Source organism: Lepisosteus platostomus, chromosome 3 (assembly GCF_059453375.1).
Source record: "Lepisosteus platostomus isolate fLepPlt1 chromosome 3, fLepPlt1.hap1, whole genome shotgun sequence".
Classification (NCBI taxonomy): Eukaryota; Metazoa; Chordata; class Actinopteri; order Semionotiformes; family Lepisosteidae; genus Lepisosteus; species Lepisosteus platostomus.
In genome coordinates, this window is record NC_142613.1 from 6,505,260 (window position 1) to 6,530,110 (window position 24,851).

Consider the following 24,851-nt stretch of genomic DNA (forward strand, 5'->3'; position numbering starts at 1 on the left):
TCATCTCTCTCGCTCACAAACCTGTTTTATTTTTCTGGTGAAAACTTCTATTGATTTATGTTGCACAGGTCTCTTTCTTTGTCATTTGGGTTCAATTTTCTGATCCGGAATTCCACCAGAGGTCTCCAAGGCTAGAATTTGCATTGAAGGGGACTTAAAACATCCAGTGACTTCTAATGAGCTTTACTGGTATTTTGAAAATGTTTAGCTAAACTTCTGCTCTTGTCCCATAGGCTCAGTACCCTTAAACATTAGCTGTCAGTGGCATCTCTCTCCTAGAGAAGTGTCTGTAGTCCCTTGGTGGTCTTGTCACTTCAGATTCTTGCAGTCTTTTAATTGTTTAGACTTTGTAGATGTTTTAATTATTCCTTTCTTTAGACAGAAATGTAAATTGAGACCAAATTTTAACCGGGAATTTTGTGACCCAAGATTTGAACCCTCACTGTTGCAGTTTCAAGTCCATAGCCCCAACATGTTCATCATTTGTGTAATCTACCATAGTTTTTCACCTTGAATGACCAGCTGCATACTATTGTCAGCATAATGTCTATACCTATACCATGTAGAGCAAACCTATGAATGTGTGTAGCCCCAGTGATTACTTTTTTTTTTGTTTAGGAGTATAATCTGTGTTCCATTTGTCTTAGATTTCTTGGCAATGGATTTTGTAAGCCCATCCAAATATATAAAGACAAAACACGGCATGACCAGAGTGCATGTGTAAGACATCAAAATGATAAACACACAAAATACCTGTGATCTTTGAAGTTGCCAAGACCTCGTGCCTCTAAATTCATCTAACAGTGTTCCCAGTCCTGCCTTGAAAACCACTTATGTTAAGACCATGATGGATGAGCATATTCTTTCAGAGGTGTAGCCAGTGGCGTCCCCCATGCCTTTAACTTTTCTTTCTTACTGCCTTCACTCTGTCCTCAAACCCTGGTTTTCCGTGCGGGCCTGTGTACCTTCTGCGGGTGGATTTTCCATGTAGCCCATCTTGTGCATGTCAAGATGGGACTGGGACCGGGGGCGAGTGGTCCCTTCAGTGGTGACGGGTGTCAGCGTAGGGCAAACTGTCCGTTCTCCTCCTCCTGATCCTCTGTCCCGCTCCTCTTCTGGCAGGGTGCGGAAGGGTGCTACTGGAGGTCCCATCTCCGGGGTGGGAGTGGGGGGGGGAATACTGCCCCCTCCCCCCAGCCAGGAAACCTCTGAACTTTCAGCGCCTGCTCTTGTGGTGTTTTTTTTTTTTGTCGGTCTGCTGCCATTGTTTTCTTTGTAGACGGCTGGCCTTAACACAACGGACAAGGAAATGGAAGTCCTCCAACTGAAAAATGTCTCTTTTGATGACGCTGGGGAGTATACCTGCTTGGCGGGCAATTCTATCGGGTTCTCTCATCATACTGCATGGTTGACCGTTCTTAAAGGTATAAATGGTTCTTTTCCCTGTGCCCCCTTCTACTCTACAGCTTTTCCCTCTTTCCTGGTCTCTTCCACTTTGCTTCCTTCTGCAGAGGAGTGGGCTGCCCATTGCTTTAAGACTGTGAAGATATGGGAGGTTGAGTTAATTAAAAGATATTACATCATTCTAAATTAACTGTTATTTTCAATTCAACTTCATAGACATCCATTGACTTTAAGACAAGCTTCATTGCCTCTCTGCATTACAAAGAGCAGCAGTTGTATGCTACAGCAAATCCATAGACGGCATACTAGGATGTACCTTTCACTGCTCTCTAACAAGCAGGTAGATTGTTGAGGAACTCAGTTGCAATTCTCAGCATTGCAAGGCTGAGTGTAGAAAAAGGGGAAACATTTTTTAAGCATTAAGAAAACAGTGAATATAAGTCATTTTTGGAACCTGATCTCCTCCATGTTCAGTAGTGATGGGCAAGGAAGGCAGACCAGATTAGCTGGCATTAACCGGCCTTCCCCTCTCCCTCTGCTTTCCTGCCATGCTGTTCCCAGCCCATCTGTCCTGGATGGGTCTCCGTGGATGGGAACCATGCAGAGACAAGGCTCTTTTTCCCTCTGGGTATGATTTAATGAAAACACTGCAAAATCAAACACTCATCCTGCAGTAGTGCTTGAATCTGGAGGATGCTACGGGCTACCGGCAAGATTTGCATCTTTTAAGAGAAAGATTTCCCAATTCCAGCCCTTTGGATCCCACATGCCTGCTGCTTTTCGTTTAAGCTAAGGTCTCGTGGACTTAATTGACTCTAACTGAAAGTATAAGTGGCTTAATTGGAACAATATCCAGGCTTTTAGCTGCCAGAAAGTTGGGAGATTTCAAGTTGCACCACTAAAATGTTATGTTAAAAGGAAACCTCTCGGCACATTTAAGAGTTTAAAATAACTCAACAATTCAAATGAATCATATTAGTTCAGATAATCTTTCACTTTCCACTTGTTGATGTGGAGCAAAGCCCAGCAGGTGTGGGCATAGCAGGGAGCAGAATGGGGAATAACTGCCTAAGAACAGTTTACTATTATCGTTTTGTAGGAATTTACCTTCAGTTACGAGAACTGAAATCTCCAATGAAATTTGTTACAAACCTGGAAATGGATCGTTGTTTCCAGAAGGAGAACTGCACACCAGAGACGTTATCTTTTACAACTGAGTGTTTGATATTTTATGTGCTGGTTTCATTAAAAATGAAACATTTCTTCAAAGTGTTGATCTGGTTTTAAAAAGTTCATTTGGGTGGCTATTTTTGACAAACCCTGAAGAACCCATACAGTCTCTTTCTTTCCTGCTCTTCCTGTATGCTGGCATCTCTGCCCAGCTGATGCCACTTCACTATTTTGAAGAGGCACTCAGTTACTCTTCAGGTTTGGTGCTGATAATTTGCAGTCAGGAAATGAACTCTAACTTCTTGGTGGGAAATACCATTTCCTCATTTCCTAAATTATCAGCTGCTTGTCATTGAGCCTCCAGACACAAGAGGGTGCTATCTTGTGTTAATGGGTGTTATTGAGGGTCTCTTCTGGTTCTCTCTGCAAAGGAGGAAGGCTGAAATTGGACATTTTTGGTTAATTGCTACTCCTCATTTGGGAATGATGTCCAGTTATTTACATGTGAAAACCAACATTAAAAGTTCATGTTTAATGGCTTATTTGTTGGTTATGATACAATTTATGAGAGTTCTGCTTAAAGATCTCTTTACCATGATCAGTACTAACATTGCTGCAGAATCTAAGGGCATTTTCAGTACTCTGGGAGCTCTCTTGAAATGTAGCTAGAAAATGGTTTGACAGGAAATAACTGGATACAGTGTTCCATTTTTCGGAGAGCTGGGAGATCATGGGAAGGAAGTGGAAGGGTGTGGTTTAGGAAGTGGGGTTACTGTCAGTATTTGGAGTTTAGTCATATATAAACTGACACACAATTTGACACGTGGTTTATTTTTAATCCACAATCCAGATCTAATGATCACTAAGGTAAAAGGGTTTCTCTTCAACTAAAAATAAAATCTTGGGCAGTCTAGAATAAGATATTTAAGTGAATGTCTGTGAGCTTATCAACTTTAAAAACTTTAAAATACTTCAAGAAAGTTGTGTAGGCAAATTATGTGTAGATTAAGAAACTGTTTAATTGTGAATAAAATGACTTTTAGAAGTGCATATTCCAAGTCAAAATAGTCTTATCTTTGTGTGTGTGTGTGCGCATGAGGTCTTTCTTTTGTCTGATTTGCCACGTCTTCCCTTCAGTACACCTAAGTTTGTGGATGAGTTAATTGTGTGCTTGTCTCTGTGAGAGGCTGACAGTGTGAATTTCAGTGTGAATCTACAGTCCTGGCTCCTCATGTAAAATCATCTTTAGAGTTAGTAGTTGAATTGATTTAACTTGGAAATATGGAAAGGATGCCTGTGTTTTCGTTCACTCGTGTAATGATCCCAAGCATCTGAAATACAGTTTGCAAGGGCTTCTCCACTGCATTTGTCAGAATGGCCAGGCGTGTTGGAGTGTGTGATTGAGAACTTGTAGTTCAGCCGAGCGCTCATGAGTGCGCTCCTCATGTGCCATCGCTGTGATCACTGACCCTTGCCCCTGTGCCCAGCCATGCCCCCCTCTCCGGTGCCCAGCCAGACCTACCTGGAGGTGCTCATCTACTGCGTGGGTTTCTTCCTCATCTGCATCATGGTGGTCATCGCCATCATCTTCAAGATGAAGAGCACAGCCAAGAAGAGTGACTTCAATAGCCAGCTGGCTGTGCACAAGCTGGCTAAGAGCATCCCACTGCGCAGACAGGTAACAGAAAGTAGATAGGGGGTTTGGCACAATTACATCTCTCCCCTCATACCTTTCCTCTCTCCCCTCAGTGCCTCCCTGCCTTCTGCCACCTGGCTCTTCTCCAATACACAGTATACTGCAACTCACCAAAATGATGTGCTACTACTCTCTTCTGCATTCAAATTGGTTTCCCTTTCATAAGTGATGGGAATTCATTGCTGGTTTCCCTCAAAGCACAAACCAAAAGCAAGCAGGGATTGCCTAACTAGGTAGATCAAATGTTCCTGGCATTTAGACCTATTGATATCTAAACTTAAATTTCCAATTAATCGGAAGTGAACACCTCACAAAAAGGTGCAGCTTGTGCTTTATGTATAGGTGGTGAACAAAATAATGTACAAAAAAATGTCAGTGAAAAGTTGCAGTAGCCAATAGAGTCCGTAGGCACTGTGGCGTCGAGTCGACCAGTGTCTAAAACGCCAAAGGAGAGATGCAGCACCATTCTTCATGAGGAAGTCAGTTAATTTATTCCTAGTTGATAGAGTGCAACATGCTGTCTCTGGCATTGTTTCAGAATGTCCTGTTAGTACTCAGCCAGCACTTGATCTGGTGACTGAGAAGGCCATGACATATGGATAACAGTGTCATGTTCTTCATACCTTTGGGTAACCCCATGTGTTCTGTGTGGGGACGTAGTCATCTTGAAGACACCCATCTCAGCAGGAAAGTAATGCTGCTACATTGGTTGAAAATGATCACTTAGTACCTTTAAGTAGCAATTAACATTGACTTTCCCTTGTAAGGGAGTTAGTGCACCTATTTAATACCTGGAAAATCAGCCCCACATTATTTCAGATCCACCAGACCCCTTCACTGTTGCAACCAAGCATTCAGTGCTGTTGAGTTCTTTAGGTTGGTGCCACTTGTCAAGAACATGGTATTGGATGATTTATCTGAAATATCACGTTTCTACTATGCTCTTTGGACCACTTGGTTCACAAATGTGCATTGCCAAAAGTAATGAGCAGTTGGTGTACTGTAGCTTGACTATGGTATCCCACTCTGTGGCGTTATCAACTGAAGATAAAAATGGATGTTTAAACCTCAGATTGAAATTTGCTGTTGTCTTTTTTGCACTTAAAATCAATGCAGTGATGCCCTGATCCTGGCAGATGGACTCTTGCTCTTAGCGGATAATGTCAGTCAGGCAGGGTATCCCTTTCTCTGTGCATCTCAGTCAAGATCGCTAATGTATCCCAGTGTCCCAACGGTCGCTTATCCCTCATTGATATTCCCCATGCGTTTCATGGGTGTGACCTAAACTGTACACTGACCTCCACTAAACCCGTCCCATTGAGGTAAATTGGAGGTGCCACGAACCTAAACCCTCAGTAACCGAAAGTCTTCAAACCATGACTGAAATATAATACAGAGTTATGCTCCCTTTTTGTTGTGGTGAAAGAGCCGTCTGTAATCAAAAGGTACCTACTCATCCCTCAGTTGGTCCTTTTCCTCTCCTTCCTAGTAAGAAGAACAGAAGATGGCTGTTTCATCTATCAGATTTACTTTGTTCTGTCTTTCACTTCCAGTCCTTTTGTCACCCGTTCTCTCGCTCTCGTCCCCCTCTGTCAGACAGTAACCGTGCTCTCTCTCTGCAGGTGTCAGTGGACTCCAGCTCCTCCTTCCACTCAGGGGTGATGTTGGTGCGCCCCTCTCGCTTGTCCTCGAGTGGGACGCCCATGCTGTCGGGGGTTTCGGAGTATGAACTGCCCCAGGACCCTCGCTGGGAGCTGTCCCGTGACAGGTACTCCCGACCAACCTGGGTTTGCGCACCACAGCTGCGCACTTAGAAGTGTCTTAGGAGTGACATACAAAGAGGCAGAGTGAATGGTGGCACGTGGACATGTAGATATGGAGATTGATAAAACACTCAAATGTTCTGCAGTGCGAAGTGACCACATCAATACTAATAAGAATGCACGGACATGCTTCCAGTACAAGGAATGTACAGGAATCCTCTTTTTTTAATGTGAAATATGCTAGATGGTTGGATGCAGACTCCCAGCTGCTTGCAGCCAAACTGCTTGCAAGCAAAAAGCATTAGGCTCTGTGAAAGAATGACTCTCTCATGCTACGTCTCCAACTTCTGGTGATTTCTGTTCACACTTTCTGACCTTTCTGTCCTGCAGGCTGGTCCTGGGCAAGCCCTTAGGCGAGGGCTGTTTTGGCCAGGTGGTGATGGGTGAGGCACTGGGCTTGGACAAGGAGAAGCCCAACAGAGTGACCAAAGTGGCTGTGAAGATGTTAAAGTGTGAGTGAGGGGAGGGGCTGGGACTGGGGGGTGTGTCCTTCTCTTAAGTATATGAACTCAGACCTATGCTTTTGAGGATTGTGAATTACAGTGATTTCTATCCAGTTGGCTTGACATTTTCATCATCATTTCAATACATTGAAAATGGTCAATTGCAAAAGTAAAGCCATGGGGATTAAAATGCATTGCATTTTTTGAAAGATTGTTGGCATTGGTCTTTACAGAACTCATCGATTGTATTGGCATATGAAACTGCAGTATTTCATATGAGATATGTACTGCATATGAGAAGTTGATGGGGTAAAGTTTCCAATCTCTAGGGGAAAAAGTATCCGAAACACTTTCTTCCAAGAAATTCTAAGTTTAGAATAGCCTTCTAGGAATGCATCTAATTTTGCATAATATAGCCCCATCTACTCCGATGTATCTGAATACTTGAATCAGATCCCATCCCAGGCATTGACAAGGTCAACCCTATGGACTTCTTTAGAATGAACAGTAAAATGTGAGTTAATGGACACACGTCAAGGGGAAATGCATTTAAACCTGACAACAAAAGGCTTCTGGATGAGATCCTTGGATAAATTAGCTACTAAAAACAAAATTGACTAGATATGCTGAAGTGGCCCCTCTGATTAATAACCTTTCTTCTTCTAACACTGAAAATATAATTTCTGTAATAAAGGCCTTTTGTCTGCATTGTATTTTCATTCAAAGTCCCAGAAATGGTAGCTCACATTGGCCGTCTCTTTCCTTCTAGCCGATGCAACTGAGAAGGATCTGTCAGACCTGATCTCAGAGATGGAGATGATGAAGATAATTGGCAAGCACAAGAACATCATCAACCTGCTGGGTGCCTGCACACAAGATGGTGAGAGGGTGTGGGAGGGAAATAGAAATGGAAAAATAGACCAGCTTTCAGGGAGTGCAATGATATGATCAGTTCCTGATCTTTTGCTTTTTATTCTAAAACAAGTTACATATCTGTGCCAGCTATTTAACTGGGATCTCAGGTGGAAAAATAGTCAGCCCTCCTGGAATCGTGTTCCAGATTCCTGCTATAGAGGGATGAAACCATATCTAAGAGAGCGACTGCAAAATTGAGACGCATGAGCAGAAATGGGCTAGAGGTACAGGTAGGAGAGAAGACAGGAGGAGGAAATGGAAAGAGGGATGTGACAGAAACCAAAGAGTTGGGAAGAAAAATGAAGATAGAGAGGATAAAGCAGACGTTCAAGGAGGTAGCTGCGTTAGCATGTGTAGGTTGCAAAGGAACAAGTAAAGATTTATTCCATGCTGAAAAGAAAAGATACAATGCATAGGCTGTGGAGACTACCTGAAGGCTCCATAGCTAAAACATTCATTTTCTTTTCAGCATGGAATAAACCTTTACCTGTTCCTTTAAAGCAGAAGAAGCAGAGCTTGAGCTGTATATAGCTGACAAGCAGATTGGAAGCGGTGTGTGGAGAAGTTATTGTGGGGGTTAGGGGGGTTCCCCTGTGAAGGAACAGCAAGGCTTTTGGACAGCACCTCTAGATGTTATTTGCCAGTCTAAGTGTCACTCTCATTCTCTTTAGTGTAATTTTTTAATTGGGAACAATAGCTTGCTAGACATTTGAAAACGGGAACATCAGTTTTCAGCAAACCCTCTCAGTTCCATACAAAGACACCAAGAAGAAGTGACAGGAGACAGAAAAGGGGCACCATGAAAGATAAAGTGGTCTAGAACAGGAGTTGAAAACAAGCAAATGGAACTTTAGAAAACAGTGAAATATTTTATCTGAATTGGTGTGCTAATATGGGTCTTGGAACTCGTAGTCTGAGATGGCTGCAGCTGTTACAAAAGTTGCACTATCTTTCAAACGTTCATTGACAGTCATTGGCAGTGCTGTATGTCTTGTAAAAACATTAGCTTCTGGCAGTGCCGCTCTCCCTTGGTTGTGTGTATTAGATCTGCTGAAAGACGTGAAAGCTGGGTTATTGCTTCAGCTGTTTCCTAATGGTTATGCACCTTACTGCCTGTTGAACTCATCGAGTTCCTCAGAAAGGGCCCTTTTCTTTTAAACATTTAATTTAAAGCACTGGTTTCTCTAGTCTGAACCTGCTGATCGCACTTCTGCCTGGTACAAGGCTTCTGTAATTGGATTTAACGATTGACTGCCTCAAAAGGTGAAATAAGAAATCGCCCTGGGGTACTGTTGGAGGGAGGGGGAGGTGTTTTTGTCCTCAGCGCAAAGTTAAAACATTTCCTGTTAACTTTTATGTTAACTGTGTCACCTGCTTTTAGAATAACAAATTCCTATTCATTTATTACTGGTGCTGCAATTGCCACTAATCTAGCAGAGCCGAGGATCAACAAAAGCACCGTGTCCCTTTGAGACCGATTTTCATAAAGCTGGGCCCTTTTTCTCCTCTGTAAACCGTTCACCTCCATGCTGTCTGTGGTTGATGTTATACAATCCTTTTACAGTCTTTAACTTAAGAGGCTGGTGTTCCTCTTGTAAAGAACTGTAGAATGATAAAAGTGCAGGAGAATGCAACCCTGAGAATTGAAATGGCAGTGGAAAACCAACGTAAAGCTATCTTTTACCACGTTGTAACGTTGGTACTCTGCATCTCTTTCCGCCCTCCTGTCCAGGTCCTCTGTATGTCATCGTGGAGTACGCCTCCAAGGGCAATCTGCGCGAGTACCTGCGGGCACGACGCCCCCCTGGCATGGAGTATTGCTATAACCCAGACCAGGTACCTGTGGAGCACATGTCCATCAAGGATCTGGTCTCATGTGCCTACCAGGTGGCCCGGGGCATGGAGTACCTTTCTTCCAAGAAGGTGAGACATTTTAACCCCACCCACGCTCCTGCTTGTGTTACAACTGGTTTTCCCCTCTTGTATATCTTATCAGCAAAGGATGATCCTAAAGTCATGGAGCGCCTGAACCTCTAATTTTGTCCTTAAGCTGTGTTGCGTACCACATCTACTGTTCATGGTGGGTCAACACATTCAGTTCAACATCTAGTGTCCAGGTTCATCTTTATGTTTCAGGGGTTTAAAACATACAGGGTTTCATGCAAACAGGCCCTGGAGACCAGCACAGGGCATTCTTAAACGTGTGCTTCTTAAAGGGGTAAGAAGTGTCACAGAGTGGCTCCCTACTAAGATCATGACTCAGCTTAAACTTCCTAGAGTTAAGAGTGGCAGAGAACTTAGAAAATATAGTAAATATTATTAGTAATAATATTATAGTATTATATTAAAAAAAGTGTTTGAGTCCTGTTAGAGTGACTTAACAGAAATGTGAAGTGACCTTGCAGATCATGTAAATGTACTGTAGTACACTGCAGGCATGCCCTGTGCGAGCAGTAGAGCTGATCCAAGTGGTGTCTTCCAGTGTATTCACAGGGACCTGGCAGCCCGAAACGTCCTGGTCACAGAAGACAACGTAATGAAGATTGCGGACTTTGGCCTGGCACGAGATATCCACCACATTGACTACTACAAGAAGACCACTAATGTGAGTACTGCTAGACCATGCCAATTGCTTTGAAAGCTTCTGTTAAAGAAAGGAATCCTCCACATCATAACTCCTTGGCTCTGGATTTCAAGGGTAACTAGGTCAATGGAGTTATCTTGTGTTCTTTGCAAATTAGCTCTTTATTATATGATTGGCATCCTTTAACAACTTAATTGAAACACCTAAGCCCTTTATTTTCCCAGGTTCTATGGTATTAAACATTTAAAAATTCTTATTAATTATGCTGGGTCATGTCCTTCAAGGGCAAGACTTCATTCTCCTGTTACCCCTTTGCTCAGTTGTCCTGTATAAGACATCTGTCAAACTCATCCCATTGTTGATAAAGGTCTAATCAAACGGTTATTTTGAGAAGCGTTAGTGTGACCCAAGCTAACCCGTGCGTTGGATGGGTGTGATTTCAAAGCAGGCTTTCTCCATCTTCACATCCTGGCAGACAGAATGCTTAACTGTTAGCTGGATAAGAGCACATCAGACGCAGAGGACAGGAGATGACAAACCCTGTTCGAATGTAAAACACTTTTTAAAATATAAAACAATAGATTTGGCTGCTTCACTGAGTAATGGACGAGCTCTCTTTCCCTGTAGGGTCGCTTGCCAGTGAAGTGGATGGCTCCAGAAGCCTTATTTGACAGGATATACACACACCAGAGTGACGTGTGAGTATGGTACCAACGGTCTTTGTTTCATTTCTCGTTCACAATTTAGCAGCTCCCCTCACCACCAACACCCCCCCCTCTGCAGTAAAAGGGGGTTGTTCACCTCTCTGAGAAGTTGACTTGAGATTTGGGCTGGTTGTGGACAATGTAACTGTGCAGCTGTGCATACAGGTTAATGATCTGGGTAATTAAAAGGAATCGTGTACCAGATTGCAGATGGTGTGGCTTAGTCCAATAGTAAGAGTGGGTCTATTTTGCAGGTGGTCCTTTGGCGTACTTCTCTGGGAGATCTTCACCTTGGGAGGCTCACCGTACCCTGGGGTTCCAGTGGAGGAGCTCTTTAAGCTGTTAAAGGAGGGGCACCGCATGGATAAACCCTCCACCTGTACCCATGAATTGTAAGCCCTGGCTAGGCGACTGTTTATTACAATTATCTTCCCCTCTAAAAATGAGAAGGATAGTATTATGTAGCTGACAAACTTTTCTGCATTATGATCATAATCAGACAGTGAAAGTATTACTGCACGTAGATCTGGTATAAAAATGGATAAGAGCCCTGCCTGTCAATGCTGTGTGCACAGGTACATGATGATGAGGGACTGCTGGCATGCTGTGCCCTCCCAGAGGCCCACCTTCAAACAGCTGGTTGAGGACCTGGATCGCACCCTAGCCATGACTTCCAACCAGGTGAGTGAAGACCTTGCCCCAGCCACCAACCATGTGCCAGAACACAGCTCCCCATGCACAGAAGGCTGGTGCACAATAATGAGATGTTGGATAACAAGGAGCAAACTAGTCAGAAATTGTTCATTTAGCAATAATAAGGAAGATTAGCTGAAAGGTCTCCACTGGATTGTAATTAAATTCTAAAAGTGACAACACATAGTACCATACTGTACAAGCCTGTAACAAAACAATCTACACTAGGGGCTGTCAACTCCTGGTTCTGCAGGGCCTATAGCTTATGTCTTACCTGTCCAGTTCCACTGATTTAAATTAATGGATCCCTTTAACAGATTTCCCCAGTTTTGGTTGTGTGGTTGGCTTGCTGTGTAGCACAATTGAATACCACCGGCCCGTGTTTTTACATGAACCCATTGCAAACCAATCTCATGTTTTAGCACAGTGCTGTAATTTGTGCAATGTAAAGACATGTGGGATTTAAAGATGGAGATGCACTGTCTCACCTGTCTGCCCCTTCTCTCTGACAGGAGTACCTGGATCTCTCGGTGCCTCTGGACCAGTACTCCCCCAGCTACCCAGACACCCGCAGCTCCACCTGCTCCTCCGGTGAGGATTCAGTCTTCTCCCACGAGGGTGGGGCTGAGGAGCCCTGCCTGCCCAAATTCCCCCCCCACCCCAATGGAGTGGCCTTCAAGAAACGCTGACCTTCCTACAATCTCCCTCTCCTTCCCATCTCCTGTCCGGCTGTGCTGTCTGACAGACTGAGAGACAAAAAGAGCTCAGCTTTTATCTCGCCCTGTCCTGGGCTTCCTCTTGTAGGTACTGAAGTGGGAGGGACATGATTTTTGGATTTTAACGTTTTACATGTTTGAACACAGAGGTACAGGATCGTGAACCGTTTCAAAATCTGCAGTTGGGGTCAGCGCGTCTCTGGGGCTTGGTGCGGACTGTTCAGAGCTGAAGGACTGCCCTGGTGGATTTGAAAGGCTCATTCACACCGCTGTCCCTCAGCTGTGCGCTTTCTTTTTCTGGGAGATTTGAGGGAGAAGGGGGGAGCACCTTTTGGACTGAAAATAAAATGCAAGATACTTGCGGATCTCAGCAAGGTGCGGAGAAAAGATTGATTTTTTTTTCCAATGCTGTGTTTTTCTAATAAAGAGATAAGTTTGGCTTTGCAAACCAAATCTGTAATGTAATCTATCTGCAAGGAAATGGCCAAACTTTTTTTTTTTGCTTTTGCAGATGATCAGTGCATTCCAGAGACATGCCATTTTGTAAATATAGTTAGAAATGTATAAATATGAATATATATTTACACTGTACCCTGTTTATTATTCATTTTGTACAAGGTTGGTAATGCTTTTAACCTGTTTTGGAATATTGTCTGGGTGGGAGAGGGGAGCTGGGAGGAATGGTGACTGAGTTGTCATGTGATAAAACTGCTAATCTTATATTGATGAATTATAATGATGAACTGGCCAGTTGTTTGGGGCTCTGCTTTTGCCCTGCACGAACCACAGCTCAAATACAAATGTCTTTAATTTCTTTTTGCCTCTCTTTGTTTGCTGACTGGTAACCAAAGGACATTTTGTACTGTTGTTTGCATTAGGTTTCCTGGGGTCATGTCTTCTCACATAGTGCACAGAACAGTCCACTGGAGACTAAATGGAGGTAGTTTTCAGCCCATTGTATTGTGGCTGGCTGGGATCCAGGCAAGTGGTTATTCTCTGGTTAAGGTGAAAAGATTTCTCAGCTGGTAGAATTGAAGTTTTGAAGCTCAATACTGCTGTGGACTTCGAGGGAATCCCCCCCACATACATATACAAGGTGCAAGGAGGAACAGCAGGAAAACCCATGATCTAATAAATAGGCGTTTTATTCTGCTCTTCTTTTGTCACAATAAAATATTTAAAGGCAGGTTGGGTGGCTGCAAGGGTCAGCTGAAATGGGAATAGTAATGAGACCATTGATATGGGACTGTGTGTAGTTCCTTTAAACCAGGGGTGTGCATTCCTGGGCCTGGAGAGCGATTGTGTCTTCTTTAGGTTTTCACTCCTGCTTAAAACTGGCTTACTGTGACCATCTTCACTTCTCCCAGATCTTCATGTGCTCTGAAGGGATCTCCTAAACCTGCGGTTGCACCAGCTCTCCAGGACCAGGATTGGACAGGCCTGCTTTGAAACTTGAAACGTTGTGATCAGGAGAACTTAAAAAGAAAACGCTTTTCAATGTAGAAATAACCAGCTGTAGCAGCCACTTCCTAGACCCCCAGAGTATATAATTACCCCCCCACCCCCCACCCCCTCCTTCCTACTGGAATTGGGTGTTGCCTTTGCCATGGAAGACCATGTGAAGGAAGGTGTGAGCTCAACAAGAAGAAACTGTTAAATGGGGACCAAGCTTACTGTTATTTGTTCATTTCAAATTAAAACTGAAAAATGTTGGAGAAGCATCGATTTTAAGTGTGTCTATATATACAAAATCTCAATGGCCAGGTTTATTTTTAACCACATGTCTGGAGGTCTTAAACTTTTAGGTTAATGTCAAAATTAATTTATATCCTAGCATAAATGCAAATGACCAAAGACAGTTTGTCATCAAGATATACCTTTTACTCACACAACCTATATGCACACACCTGGCATCTTTACGGATTACAATAAATAACGTTTTATTTAATAAAACAAAAGCCTGCACTATGTAAGCACTTAATAAACAGGGCCATCAATTCTTGCCTTGCCACTTGTTTGCAGTGTAAATCATGGTTTACAGAGAACAACTGGTGGCAGTTTCAATCCCTTCTCCATTTAGCGCAGGTTACAGGGGGCGATTAAATATGATAATGTAGGGCTGACATCAGAAGAAATATCTGTGCCTGCAAACAGGCAGGTAATTTATAGTTGGGGGGTGTGGCTTTGCACTGGCATCAGCCAATCAATCTGCTCCCCATACCTGATTGCCTTCCTGCTGTCAAGTGCTTCATCACTCGGAATATAGGACAACATTCCTTAGGAATACAGAAGAACAGGTACTATGGTTGACAGTGCTTGGATAAAGCTTTACCCGAGATGAGTTTTTGTATGCATATCTGTAAATCCATAAGAGAAAAGCAACCACAAATGGTTTAGTGCAGTGGTTCTCTTAAGTTCTATGGTCCGCGGACCACTTACACCAAGTCACAGATGTGGTGGGCCGCCTATGCCTACGTCCACTTCTTACCCTGTAAAAAGCATCACCTGTTAATGTAATAATATTAATATTGAATTCAATTTTTTATGAAAGTACTGATATTTTTACAAACACAATTGCATATTTTGCAAATGTTTTTATTACTTAAAAAGTTAATGTGAAGAATGGAGCTGCTTAGACTTGCTTTAAGAAAGTTGACTAGGTCAGCCCCCTGACCACCTGGCGCATGCTTGCGGACCACCAGTGGTCCACGGACCACACTTTGAGAACCACTGGTTTAGTGTATTTGTTTTCCCCTTCATCGAGTAGATGAAAACTGTGATCAATCTGACAGTTTCAAGATTTCAGTATATTGCATTTGGACAGACATTCACAGAACAGAATTTATTATTCCAAAATCATGATGGTGCTCCAGAAAACAAAATTATGGACTGTTTGTTTTGCTGTAGTTTCGTTAAGGCAATTTGTTACTAATGTCATGTAAACTAAAGTTTGTATACACTAACGGATTAGTTTTCATCAGCTCCTAAGCATTAAGTGTTGCTTCTGTTATTGAACGTCTGTTGTTTTAGTTAGACCAGAAAATGAACAGAAGACGTTTCCATGATTTCACAAAGACAGAAGTTGGAAAAAGTGAAGGTTCATACACAAAAAGGAAACAAGCTAAGTAAACTGGTTAACATTTATGTTAATGTAAAATAGCATTTGATCATCCAGGCAACATGACCTAGTCTTCCATAAGAAGACTTTCTGCAAAGGAATACAACCAAGTACAACCTAGGGGAATCTCTGTAATATAGGGCATTGTGAATAAAGGGCCTAATGTTAGATGCAGAAAGACAGTCAAAGGGTTTACAGAGAGAAAATACACCCTCCCCCCAAAAAAATGACAAAAATGTCAAAAGGTGTTTTATAGAGAAGCACTTGAACAAAAAGTACAATACTTAGGATATCAATCAATGAACTGGAAAGTGGGAGTTTAATCAATGACTTGTTTTGGGCCATTTCGATGAGCATGTTCTGCTTCTGTTTTTTTTTACAGTAAAATGTTATTTATACGACAAACAAATTGATAGATGTGACATCTGCCTGATTCCCCCTGCCATTAATGGGCCCATATAAACAATCAATGAACCAGAGAGACCCTATTTTATTACCAGTTAATGGTGTGTGTTGTGAACTGGGTGGCACAATTAAGCAGTCCGTATTATTACCCTCGACAGATGGCCAGGCTGGGATTGCGAGAGGCAGGGGGCTTTGGATAGCGGTCTGTGCTAAAAGAAATATGCTTGTATATTTAGTGACCAGGCAGAGGGTTCCAACTATAAGATGAAATTGAGATTCACTGGGTCTTAGTTTTGTAAGGACTGAATTGCTAAAAAACAAAGGTTGTGGAAGCAGGAGCCTTTTTAGCTTGTCTTGCTCACTTGGTTACTTAAGCAGCACCTAACTTATCCAAGGATCTGTTTTTTGAGAGATCAAATAGCTATATATTTGTTAGTATTGCTGGTCAATGTACCTTTCATTAAGCAGTGCTTTGACTTTTTTACCTTGGTTTTAACATCCGAAGCCTGAGGTCATGATGTGGGGATTTCCACATGCTTTTGGGTGATGAGTGAGTGAAGTCTGGGGTTCCCACACCTTCTAGAGAGCAACACAGCTGATGGTTTGTGTTGCAGCTGGGCTCTCAAGTTCTACAATTGAAACCGTAATTGGCTTCAGTTAGGTAATCTGGAATGAAAACCAGCAACTGTGTGCTCCTCCAGGATTAGACAACCCTTAGGAACCCTTGAATTAGAGCACATGCCTTACCTGCATTTTAATACTATTGCTCAAGACGCCTCCATTGAGCCAATTGAATCCTCAGGCCCGATGGAGATGTGTACAGTACCCTCAGTCCCGATATCCCCAATCACTCTTCTTCAAATCAGGCTTCTATCCAGGGGTACAATTTCCTGATAAGCATTAGATTGCCCGGATGTTTCAAAGAGTGGAAATCTGTATCAGCAATTAATATTCTGGAAGCAAACAAACATCTTGCAGGCTAAGTGGTAGATAGAGAGCAATTTCCTACAAGGAACAAGCAAACATTAATTCCACACTGAAAGGTAAAGAAAGTAGGTTTCAGCTGTGGAGCCTTCTCCAGGTGTGACTGAAGAAGACAATACAGCTGAAATGTACTGTTTCTTTGCTTTGCCTTTTGCCTTGGCATGGCCTGAACCCTTACTTGTTCATTGGATGCTTAATCATCCTGCTGCAGCTCCCTACTCCAACATCTTCAGAAAAGTTTCTACATTTATTCCAGCGCCTTCAAGGACAACTTACTTGTTTTCCGTTGGGTTTCTTGGCTTCACCGTGAGACAACAAAACAGGGACCTGAGAGCTACAAACAAAAACAGTTGCTCAAATTTTATTACAATTGTATCTGGGCGGTTGCATGGAAAATAATTCCCAACATATTTGACGGTGTGTGACCATATTCTTAAGCACTTTTCAAGTCAGTCATTTTGCATCTCTTCATTTAACTAGACAATACTAGATTATACATACCTAGAGCCTAAAATCTACAGTTTATATTGGGACTTATTAGTCACTAGAATGTGAATTTAATAAGTTTATAAAATATTTGCAGTAAATACATTTTACAGTTATCTCCATCAAAACTACTGATCCTCGATCAGATGCCTTCCTTTCTTTTAAAGCCCTTACATCTGTCCCCACTAAAATTCGATGCTGGTTTGGTCTCTACAAACCTATGCCATTACGTCCTTCGGTAGCTGGTTCTTTTCGTTGTCAATTGGGCATTTTGCTTGTCAAGTTTGGTGATGTCTGTGGCAAACCAGACCTTTATTTTGAAAAAAGAAACACAATTGCTGGGAACAAAGACTTGTATTAATTCACCTTTAAACAAAACAGCCTTTTGAGTTTCTGACAGTAGGATCTTCACTGTGCCTTGCTGTTTTAAGCGAAAATGATTAAATAAATCTCTAGACTTTCTTTAAGAGAGTGTGGTCACCTTTCATGGAGTGAGTTGTAAGCTACTCCAACATGAAGGACAGAAAGTGGCTTCCGCCGTCTCGGTGAGCTCTCGCACACCACGCTGTATTTTGGCTGTCGTCAGCGCTGACAGATGACCTGCCCTTCACATGGCTTCTTACTTTGGAAAAAGGTGACGCATTGTCACTCCGATATTCCTGAATTATTATTCTACACCAGGGAAAGGGGGGACGCCTGCTGATTAAAGCGGACGAAGAAAAGAGCAGTGACATCAGCCTGTTTGTTGTGCGTCCTGTCTGTCATTTAGCAATTGAATAGGTTATTTATGGGAATGAATGAGGGAACAGTGCCCCAGCCTTGAGTATGAAAAAGGCTGCCAAGGCACTCAGGGAGTACATGGGAACAAAGAAGCAGGAGGATGAATGAACTCATGAATAACAATCAATTGAGTTCCCATCTGGTGGGGAACTGCCTAGTCTTAAAAGCTTAAAATTTGCCACAACCTTTATAGCAGGAATGGTCGGGCTTTCTAGTCGGCCACTTGCTTTAAATTAGTTTTTTGCCCTTCCTGTCTTCTGCTATAGTATTCAGGTGTAACCAGCACCTTAATTGTTACATCAATCCTGTTGGTTATCAATTAAAGAAATAGGGAGCTGGCTGATGCAAAACGTTGCAATGGAGTGTATTGGAAAGGCCGTAGTTTGAGTGTCTCTGCCCCATGAGTAGAATCGGTGTGAGATGGTTGTGTTGAACACTTTAAATTAGGTTAAATGCATCAATTTAAGGAGAACAATTATGGATGAATTCACACTACAGGAAATAATGGAGCAAAAACATATTTAAACTCTCCTGGCGTGAATAGGAAAAAAGTCTCCAACTCATGCGTTCAGGTTTTATTATTTCATTATCATTCTGATTAAAACAGGATTTTGTTTTTATTTTTGGTTTTATTACTAAAACTACATCTTTCCCTGTGATGAAAAAAGACAAATCATCTAGACATGAGATTAAAATGTACAAGAAGCAGTTAAAATAGAGAGTATGGCAAGATTACCTGTCCTTTTAATTGTATTTTTACAGTGTTCAAATGTATCTTGGCAACATAACAGCTTGGCTACTGGCGATGCCTCACAGCCACTGGGTTTCGTTCTGATCCTCTGAGCCAGCCCGTTTGGAGTTTTCACGCTGTCCTTACGGTTGTATAGGATTCTGCCATGTGCTCTAGTTTCCTCCTACCTTTTAAAGACTTGGAAAGCAAGATTGGTTGGCTACTTTAAATTGTCCATCCATGATCTGATCCCAGGTTCTCATCCTTACCCTACCCTATAAACCATGTCTCTGATGTCTCTCTCCCCTATTTTCAGGATTGAGTGGAGGTGAATATACAGTATATTTTAATACCTGTGCAGTTATTTTGCTGATCTTTTGCTTGTTCTTATGCTTTCTCCAGCAACAATGAAAAAGAATGCTCTTGAAATGGTTCCCCCATTGTGTCTGTGAGGAAGGATGTCAGTGTTACTCAGGAAAAGCATTGAGCCTTTGAGCTGAAGCATCAGCTGTGCATTCACACAGACTACAATTCTGGTGATCACCTTGGAAAGTTACATTTCTTAAATGATTTAACAAAGTAATCTACTGATACAAAAAAATGAAAGATTTAGCAGTACTGTTGTTAGACAGCCCTCAACAGCTGACTTGCTAAAACAACATATGTTGCCCCTTTAAATTTGATTGAAATCTTATTGAAATCAACCCTTCTTCTCCCAGGTGCCCATGTCTAAGATATGGAAGCCATGCAGACACGCAGCTCTGACAGATGCCCACATTGGGAATGTGCTCAGTGAGGTGTGACTGACAGGGGGTGTCATTGTGGGGTGTCAGTGTGGGGCGGGGGCCATCAGTCACAGTCCTGTCACAGGTTCCAAAATGTTGTAAATACAGTACTGTAGAAAACTACAGAACAATCAGATCCTTGGCTTCAGTATACCATTCAATCACGTATTGAAATTTCTGCTAGGTAAAAAATGTATACTTCATTCATGTAAAAGAGAAACTTCTGTACATTACATCTGTGTATAATAGACAGTAGGCCAAGACCCCCCTAAGTGTTAACACAGTCCTCAAAAATATATTGGAAGCACATTAGAGGATAAAAAAAATAGCTAACAGTAAAGACACCCTCTTCTTTTAATTTTTCTCATTTGGCTTTTTTGAGTATAAATTTAAATGCGATAGAGATTTTAAAGCCATCACAAATTACCTCTTTCACCTCATGTGCTTTGAATTGTGCTAATGCTGCACTATTGTAGTTATCCTACGGGCACAGTAGCTCGTATACCATAAATCAAGGTTTCATAAAGACAAACTGAATCAGATACACGATAATGCAATAATCTGGCCAGGAGGGCTCATAAAAAAGATTTTTTGTTTGTCTTTTATAGGCCATCAATAAATGAAAGCAGTAATTGATTAGAAAGCAGAGAGGGGGATATCGTAGGTGGCTCTGATTTATAAAAGGCAAAGGGAAAACTGCACAGTAAATACTGTACTTACTTACATTCATAGAACAGCTTTCTTCTGGCTTTTCATTTAGTTAACTCATTCTCTTCTTCATTCGTGTCTTTTCATGTCTTTAGCTTCACATCTTTAAATCGCAAAAGATTAACTGAGGGGCTTGATCTTAGTTTCTCTCTGTCGAATGAGTTTCTTGCCTGTGGTAGGTCAAGTCTGCGTAGAAATGTTGTAATTAACAGTTTGGAAAGAGTTTTTTCATGTCTAGCCTGTGATTTGTCTGAGGGTATACTTTTTTTTAAAGAAATATCTGCTTTATGAATTGTACCGAAGGTTTGATTTAAAAAAATGTTTGCGATAAATGTGTAACTATTGAAAAATCACCCGACACAAACTGCAACCTCATTCTTTAGATATTTCTAAAGAAGTGTACATAAAGAAATTAAAACAAGCTGCGTTCTATTTTATTTTCAAAGCAGGTTTTTTTTCTTTTTAGAGTAATTCTATGCATTTATAAAAGGGAACACAGCTTCCCTTCCCTTCCCTTCCCACAGTCCTTCATACAGCGTGTCTTGTACGTACCATGTTTCCTGGTGTTTTGTACTAGTGTATTAATGTATAACATCGTATTTTATTTGCTAATCAAGCTGATAAGATAAGATCTAAGAGCTTTAATATGGGTTTTGTGTATGGCTTGTCTACGTTACTGTTATGCTGTTACAAGGGTTGTCATGGGAAGCCAAACTGCTTCAAAATTGGCCATTCCAGACCTAAGAAACAAGTCTGAAACTGTGTTGGGCTTGTCTGGAATGACAGTATTATTTGGTTGTATCTCACACCTTGTCATGACACATTGCCTGCAGATTCCTCACATGAGCTCCTCAGTGGATACTGTGTGTGAGTGACTCTTATAATGCTTCCCTGCTTTTAATTGGGCTTTTAAAAGGTGCCATGATTAGAAAAAAAAAGGTATCTTGTTTTGTGACGTTTGTAGAATTGATCATTTTTGACTGATTGAATGAGAGAATGATTGGTTTGTGTGGATTGGACTTCCAATACTACACTTTTATGTACCAAACTCCCAATTAAAATATCAAAGATTTTTCTTCTTTTTCAAAACCACTCCAGAGCTCCAGTACCAGGACAGCCCTCGGAATGAACTCTCAGCTATAAATCACAGCAGATCTGCTGCGCTGATGGTGACCAACACGATGACTTCTCTCTGCCTTCTGCAGGTGTTTCATTCCCCCGTGAGAATAATCATCAATCAGATGGAACCATCAGGAAACCCCTAGGCATCAGAGTCTGGGCTAGGCCCTGTCTGTTTGTTAAGACACAAGGCTCATTAGCAGAGTGAGGAGTGTCTGTGATATTTGTGTATGTGGGGGAAATTCTACAGAGCTATCTTTCAAGAGTTCAGAAGAAAGGTTTTAGTGCACTAACATCTAGCCTGCTGTTGTGCATTAAGGTTGCAATCAATAAACAAGATAAGCATATACCATTAGATACCCACCACTGAGTACATTAGTATACCTAATGGATTGAGTCAGCTGGGGCCTTAATGTTGGTCAGATTACAGCAGCTGCATGACAGATTACAGGAACGAAATTTGTACACATTTGACAAGCCTAATTAACTATCTGACAAGAAATTAGCCACAGACAAATTAAGACAGCTAGTTCCATCTCTCTGTTTTACAAACAGTGTAAATAATTGACGCAGGTCTCAACCTAATAGAACATGTTCAGCAGTCCAGCATCACACTCCATGATGTCAACAGGGAAAATAAAATCACAGATTTTGATTTCCTTTTTGTTGTGTATGTCAGCATAATAAGTTTGAAACTAACCTTTTAATCATGAATATGGTGATATTTTAAACAGTTTTCAGCATTAATGTAAAAGGAAACAAATGAATGGTGTTTTCACCTCCTTGCAACCTGTGTTGAGCATACCGAAGCAGTTAAATCCCAATTCTCCAGATTGCTCTTTAGTTTTTGTAGGCCTCATTGTGCACCAAAAATTAACAAATAAAACCAAACATAAATTTAAACTTTGAATAGAAATTGTGATTTCGAAGGGCATTGTCAACATGCTTTCATTTTCCTTCAGTTCAGTTTTCTCCAATTCAGCATAAAAAATCACGTGAGGACATAAGTGCTTTCATGTACAAGATTGTTAGATACAGCCTACCAGTTGGAGATATCATGATAAGAAGACAAGTCTAACATGTATGAAGGTTTCTGGGTTTTATTACAGATACTTGCAGAACTGCATTTTGGCATTTTCTTAGATTATTAGGATTGAAGTGGATTTGGGAATGGGGTAGCTCTGCAGATGAAGAACAGTTGTCATGAGATTGTACTCTCTAGCCTGCATGGAACTCCTCCATAATTCTGTCTTTTGCAAATTAACTGATATGAAAGGAAAAAGTATATTTTATTTTTTCTATAACAATGAGAATTTATCTTGTTTCATGGGGAAAGTTACCTTAAACTTGATCAAGAGACCAATAGCATTTGGAAATAGTCTCAAAATGCTTTTTTGAAAAAATATTTGTGGGTTTCAAGGCAGGTAAGCAGGCTTATTTCTTTTTTCCAGAAGGTAATACAAACACAAACATCTGTTCTACATTTTTTCAGATGTAGAACTTCTGTCTCATAACTACACTGACTCATCCCTACAGTCCTAATCCAAACCATTGAACCATGGAGCTATGTAGCTCTGTTTTTTGTCATTGTTTGAGACTTTACGATTTAGCCTATAAAATGATATATTGTTGCCCAAGATCAGTCACTCATAGTTTTTCTGACATTTTTATATATTTCTTCCTTTATTCAGTAGCAGAGTATAACCTTGCTAAAATTCAATTCAAAATGTATTTAATCTTGATTTATTTTATTATTGGAATCTAATATGCTTGGTGATCCATCTGTCTATTTTCGAACCGCTTTGTCTACTACAGAGTTGCAGGGGACATTGGAATTGCAGCAAGCAATGGGTGCAAGGTGGAATACACACCTTTGCTAAATGGGATCCCAGTCCATTACAGGGCACACAGAAAGACAAACCAGCATCACATCCGGGCCAATTTTTCCCAGAAACCGATTAACCTACCAGTATGTTTTTGGACTGTAAGGGGAAACCCACACAAACATCACCCATATAACACCCCAGGAATTGAACCCAAGACCCCAGTGCTGGGAGTCAGCAGTGGTAACCGCTGTGCTGCCCTCTACTGTACATGCTGATATCGAGAATGTATCTTAAATCTCACTTTTCTCTCGGTTTGTGCAGTTAAAGAATGCATAGCTTAGATTTTATCTCCTATTTGTCTGGAAATCCTCAGCCCTGTTAATGCCTCATTAATGACATTACACAGATGCTAATATGATGCCCAAAAAAAGCATTTTCATGCCCTTTAATTGGTGTTGCACTTTTATGAAAGTTCGTTGCTGCTTTCATGACAGCAAGAGAATCTCGGATGAATCATACCCTGCTAGTCAAATGTTAAATCCCAGTATTGTGTTCTGTGATGACACGCCAGATTCTGTTGCAGATCCCTCCTTGAAAAGGGCTGTCCAGTCCTGGTTCCAGGGTACCGGTGTATCAGTTGGTTTTTGTTACAATTTAGCTCTGAATATAAATCAGCTCGTTGGTGGACCTTCAGGTGCCTTAAATAGGCCTAGAAACTCTACAGACACCCCCACCCTCCAGGACCATGGCAGAATACCACTATCCTTGACCTTGGAGCGGCCACTGGTTGAAATATTGTTTGCATTAAATGATATTTAGAGTTGGCTCTTATCAGAAGACTATTCCAAAGTACCATTAAAATTAAGTGATTCTTAGCTGTTCCAGCTGCACATAATGGGTCCCCAAAAGTCACAGGGAGCTCTTAATTTATTGATTGAATTTTTCACTCCACCCCATTAGTCCAATTTAATTTCATTTCTGGATCTTAAGATGTTGGGATCCCTATATTAAAATATAGACTGTTGTCATTAAAAAAACACGTCTGCTGTGTCCTGCCTTGTCTGCTTGTGAATGGCTGAGAAGAGATGACATTTCTAAAGCACTTGGAGGCAACCTGGGTGTGACCGAGTGGTGATGCTTTTCATAATATGAATCTTACGGTAGATGCAACTGCAAAACTTAGAAATCAGGTAACACATACCTCCACAATTTTGGAAGAGTAATGTCAGATGTAATCAGCACAAAACTTGGAAACGGGCAAAAGCAACAAATATAATTGTATTTTTTGTGGTTAGGTGACTGGCCCTTTTAAGTGTCTGTAGGATTCCGGTGACAGGGCTGCATTACAAGATCACTTTACTCGCCATATACAATTTCTTGTTTTACGAGGTTTGTCTTTTCACATACCCCAACTTGCTCTCCATGAGAGACACAGACAGGGAGAGAAGCTTGGGGTCAGAGCGCAGGGTCAGCCATTTATACAGCACCCCTAGAGCAGTTGGGGTGAAGGGCCTTATTCAGAGGTCCAATGGAGTAGGATTCCTCTGCCGGCCGCGGGATACAAACCAGCAACCTTTCAGCCACAGGCACAGATCCTTAGCCACAGAGCCACCGCACTGCCCTAAATTGTATTCCCTGACCAGGAATCGAACCCGAGCTACAGCAGTGAGAGTACTGAATCCTAACCACTAGACCACCAGGGAAGAGCGATGACAGGTAACTGCTCTACAATGGAAAATCCTATCAACCAACCAACAGTTTT

At 41.6% G+C, this 24,851-nt stretch overlaps 1 protein-coding gene and 1 non-coding gene across 7 annotated transcripts in view; one reads left to right on the forward strand and one right to left on the reverse strand.

The window, feature by feature from the left end:
• fgfr1a (fibroblast growth factor receptor 1a) overlaps positions 1 to 12,962 on the forward strand; it is a 58,545-nt gene extending 45,583 nt beyond the window's left edge. For 3 of the 6 annotated variants that reach the window (XM_088624122.1, XM_088624125.1, XM_088624124.1), the window contains 10 exons: positions 4,062 to 4,258; positions 5,893 to 6,038; positions 6,424 to 6,545; positions 7,306 to 7,416; positions 9,184 to 9,374; positions 9,934 to 10,056; positions 10,663 to 10,733; positions 10,994 to 11,131; positions 11,315 to 11,420; positions 11,945 to 12,962. In XM_088624122.1, coding sequence (XP_088480248.1) covers positions 4,062 to 4,258; positions 5,893 to 6,038; positions 6,424 to 6,545; positions 7,306 to 7,416; positions 9,184 to 9,374; positions 9,934 to 10,056; positions 10,663 to 10,733; positions 10,994 to 11,131; positions 11,315 to 11,420; positions 11,945 to 12,121 — 1,382 coding nt within the window. In that variant the 3' untranslated portion in view covers positions 12,122 to 12,962. Of the gene's footprint in view, positions 1 to 1,279; positions 1,425 to 4,061; positions 4,259 to 5,892; positions 6,039 to 6,423; positions 6,546 to 7,305; positions 7,417 to 9,183; positions 9,375 to 9,933; positions 10,057 to 10,662; positions 10,734 to 10,993; positions 11,132 to 11,314; positions 11,421 to 11,944 lie in introns of all 6 variants that reach the window. The other 3 variants (XM_088624119.1, XM_088624121.1, XM_088624120.1) reach the window with 3 other exon arrangements.
• Positions 12,963 to 24,720: 11,758 nt separating this feature from the next.
• On the reverse strand, positions 24,721 to 24,792 carry trnae-cuc (transfer RNA glutamic acid (anticodon CUC)). Its single transcript has one exon. It is a non-coding gene; the product is annotated as a tRNA-Glu (tRNA).
• Between the last annotated feature and the right edge of the window lie 59 nt (positions 24,793 to 24,851).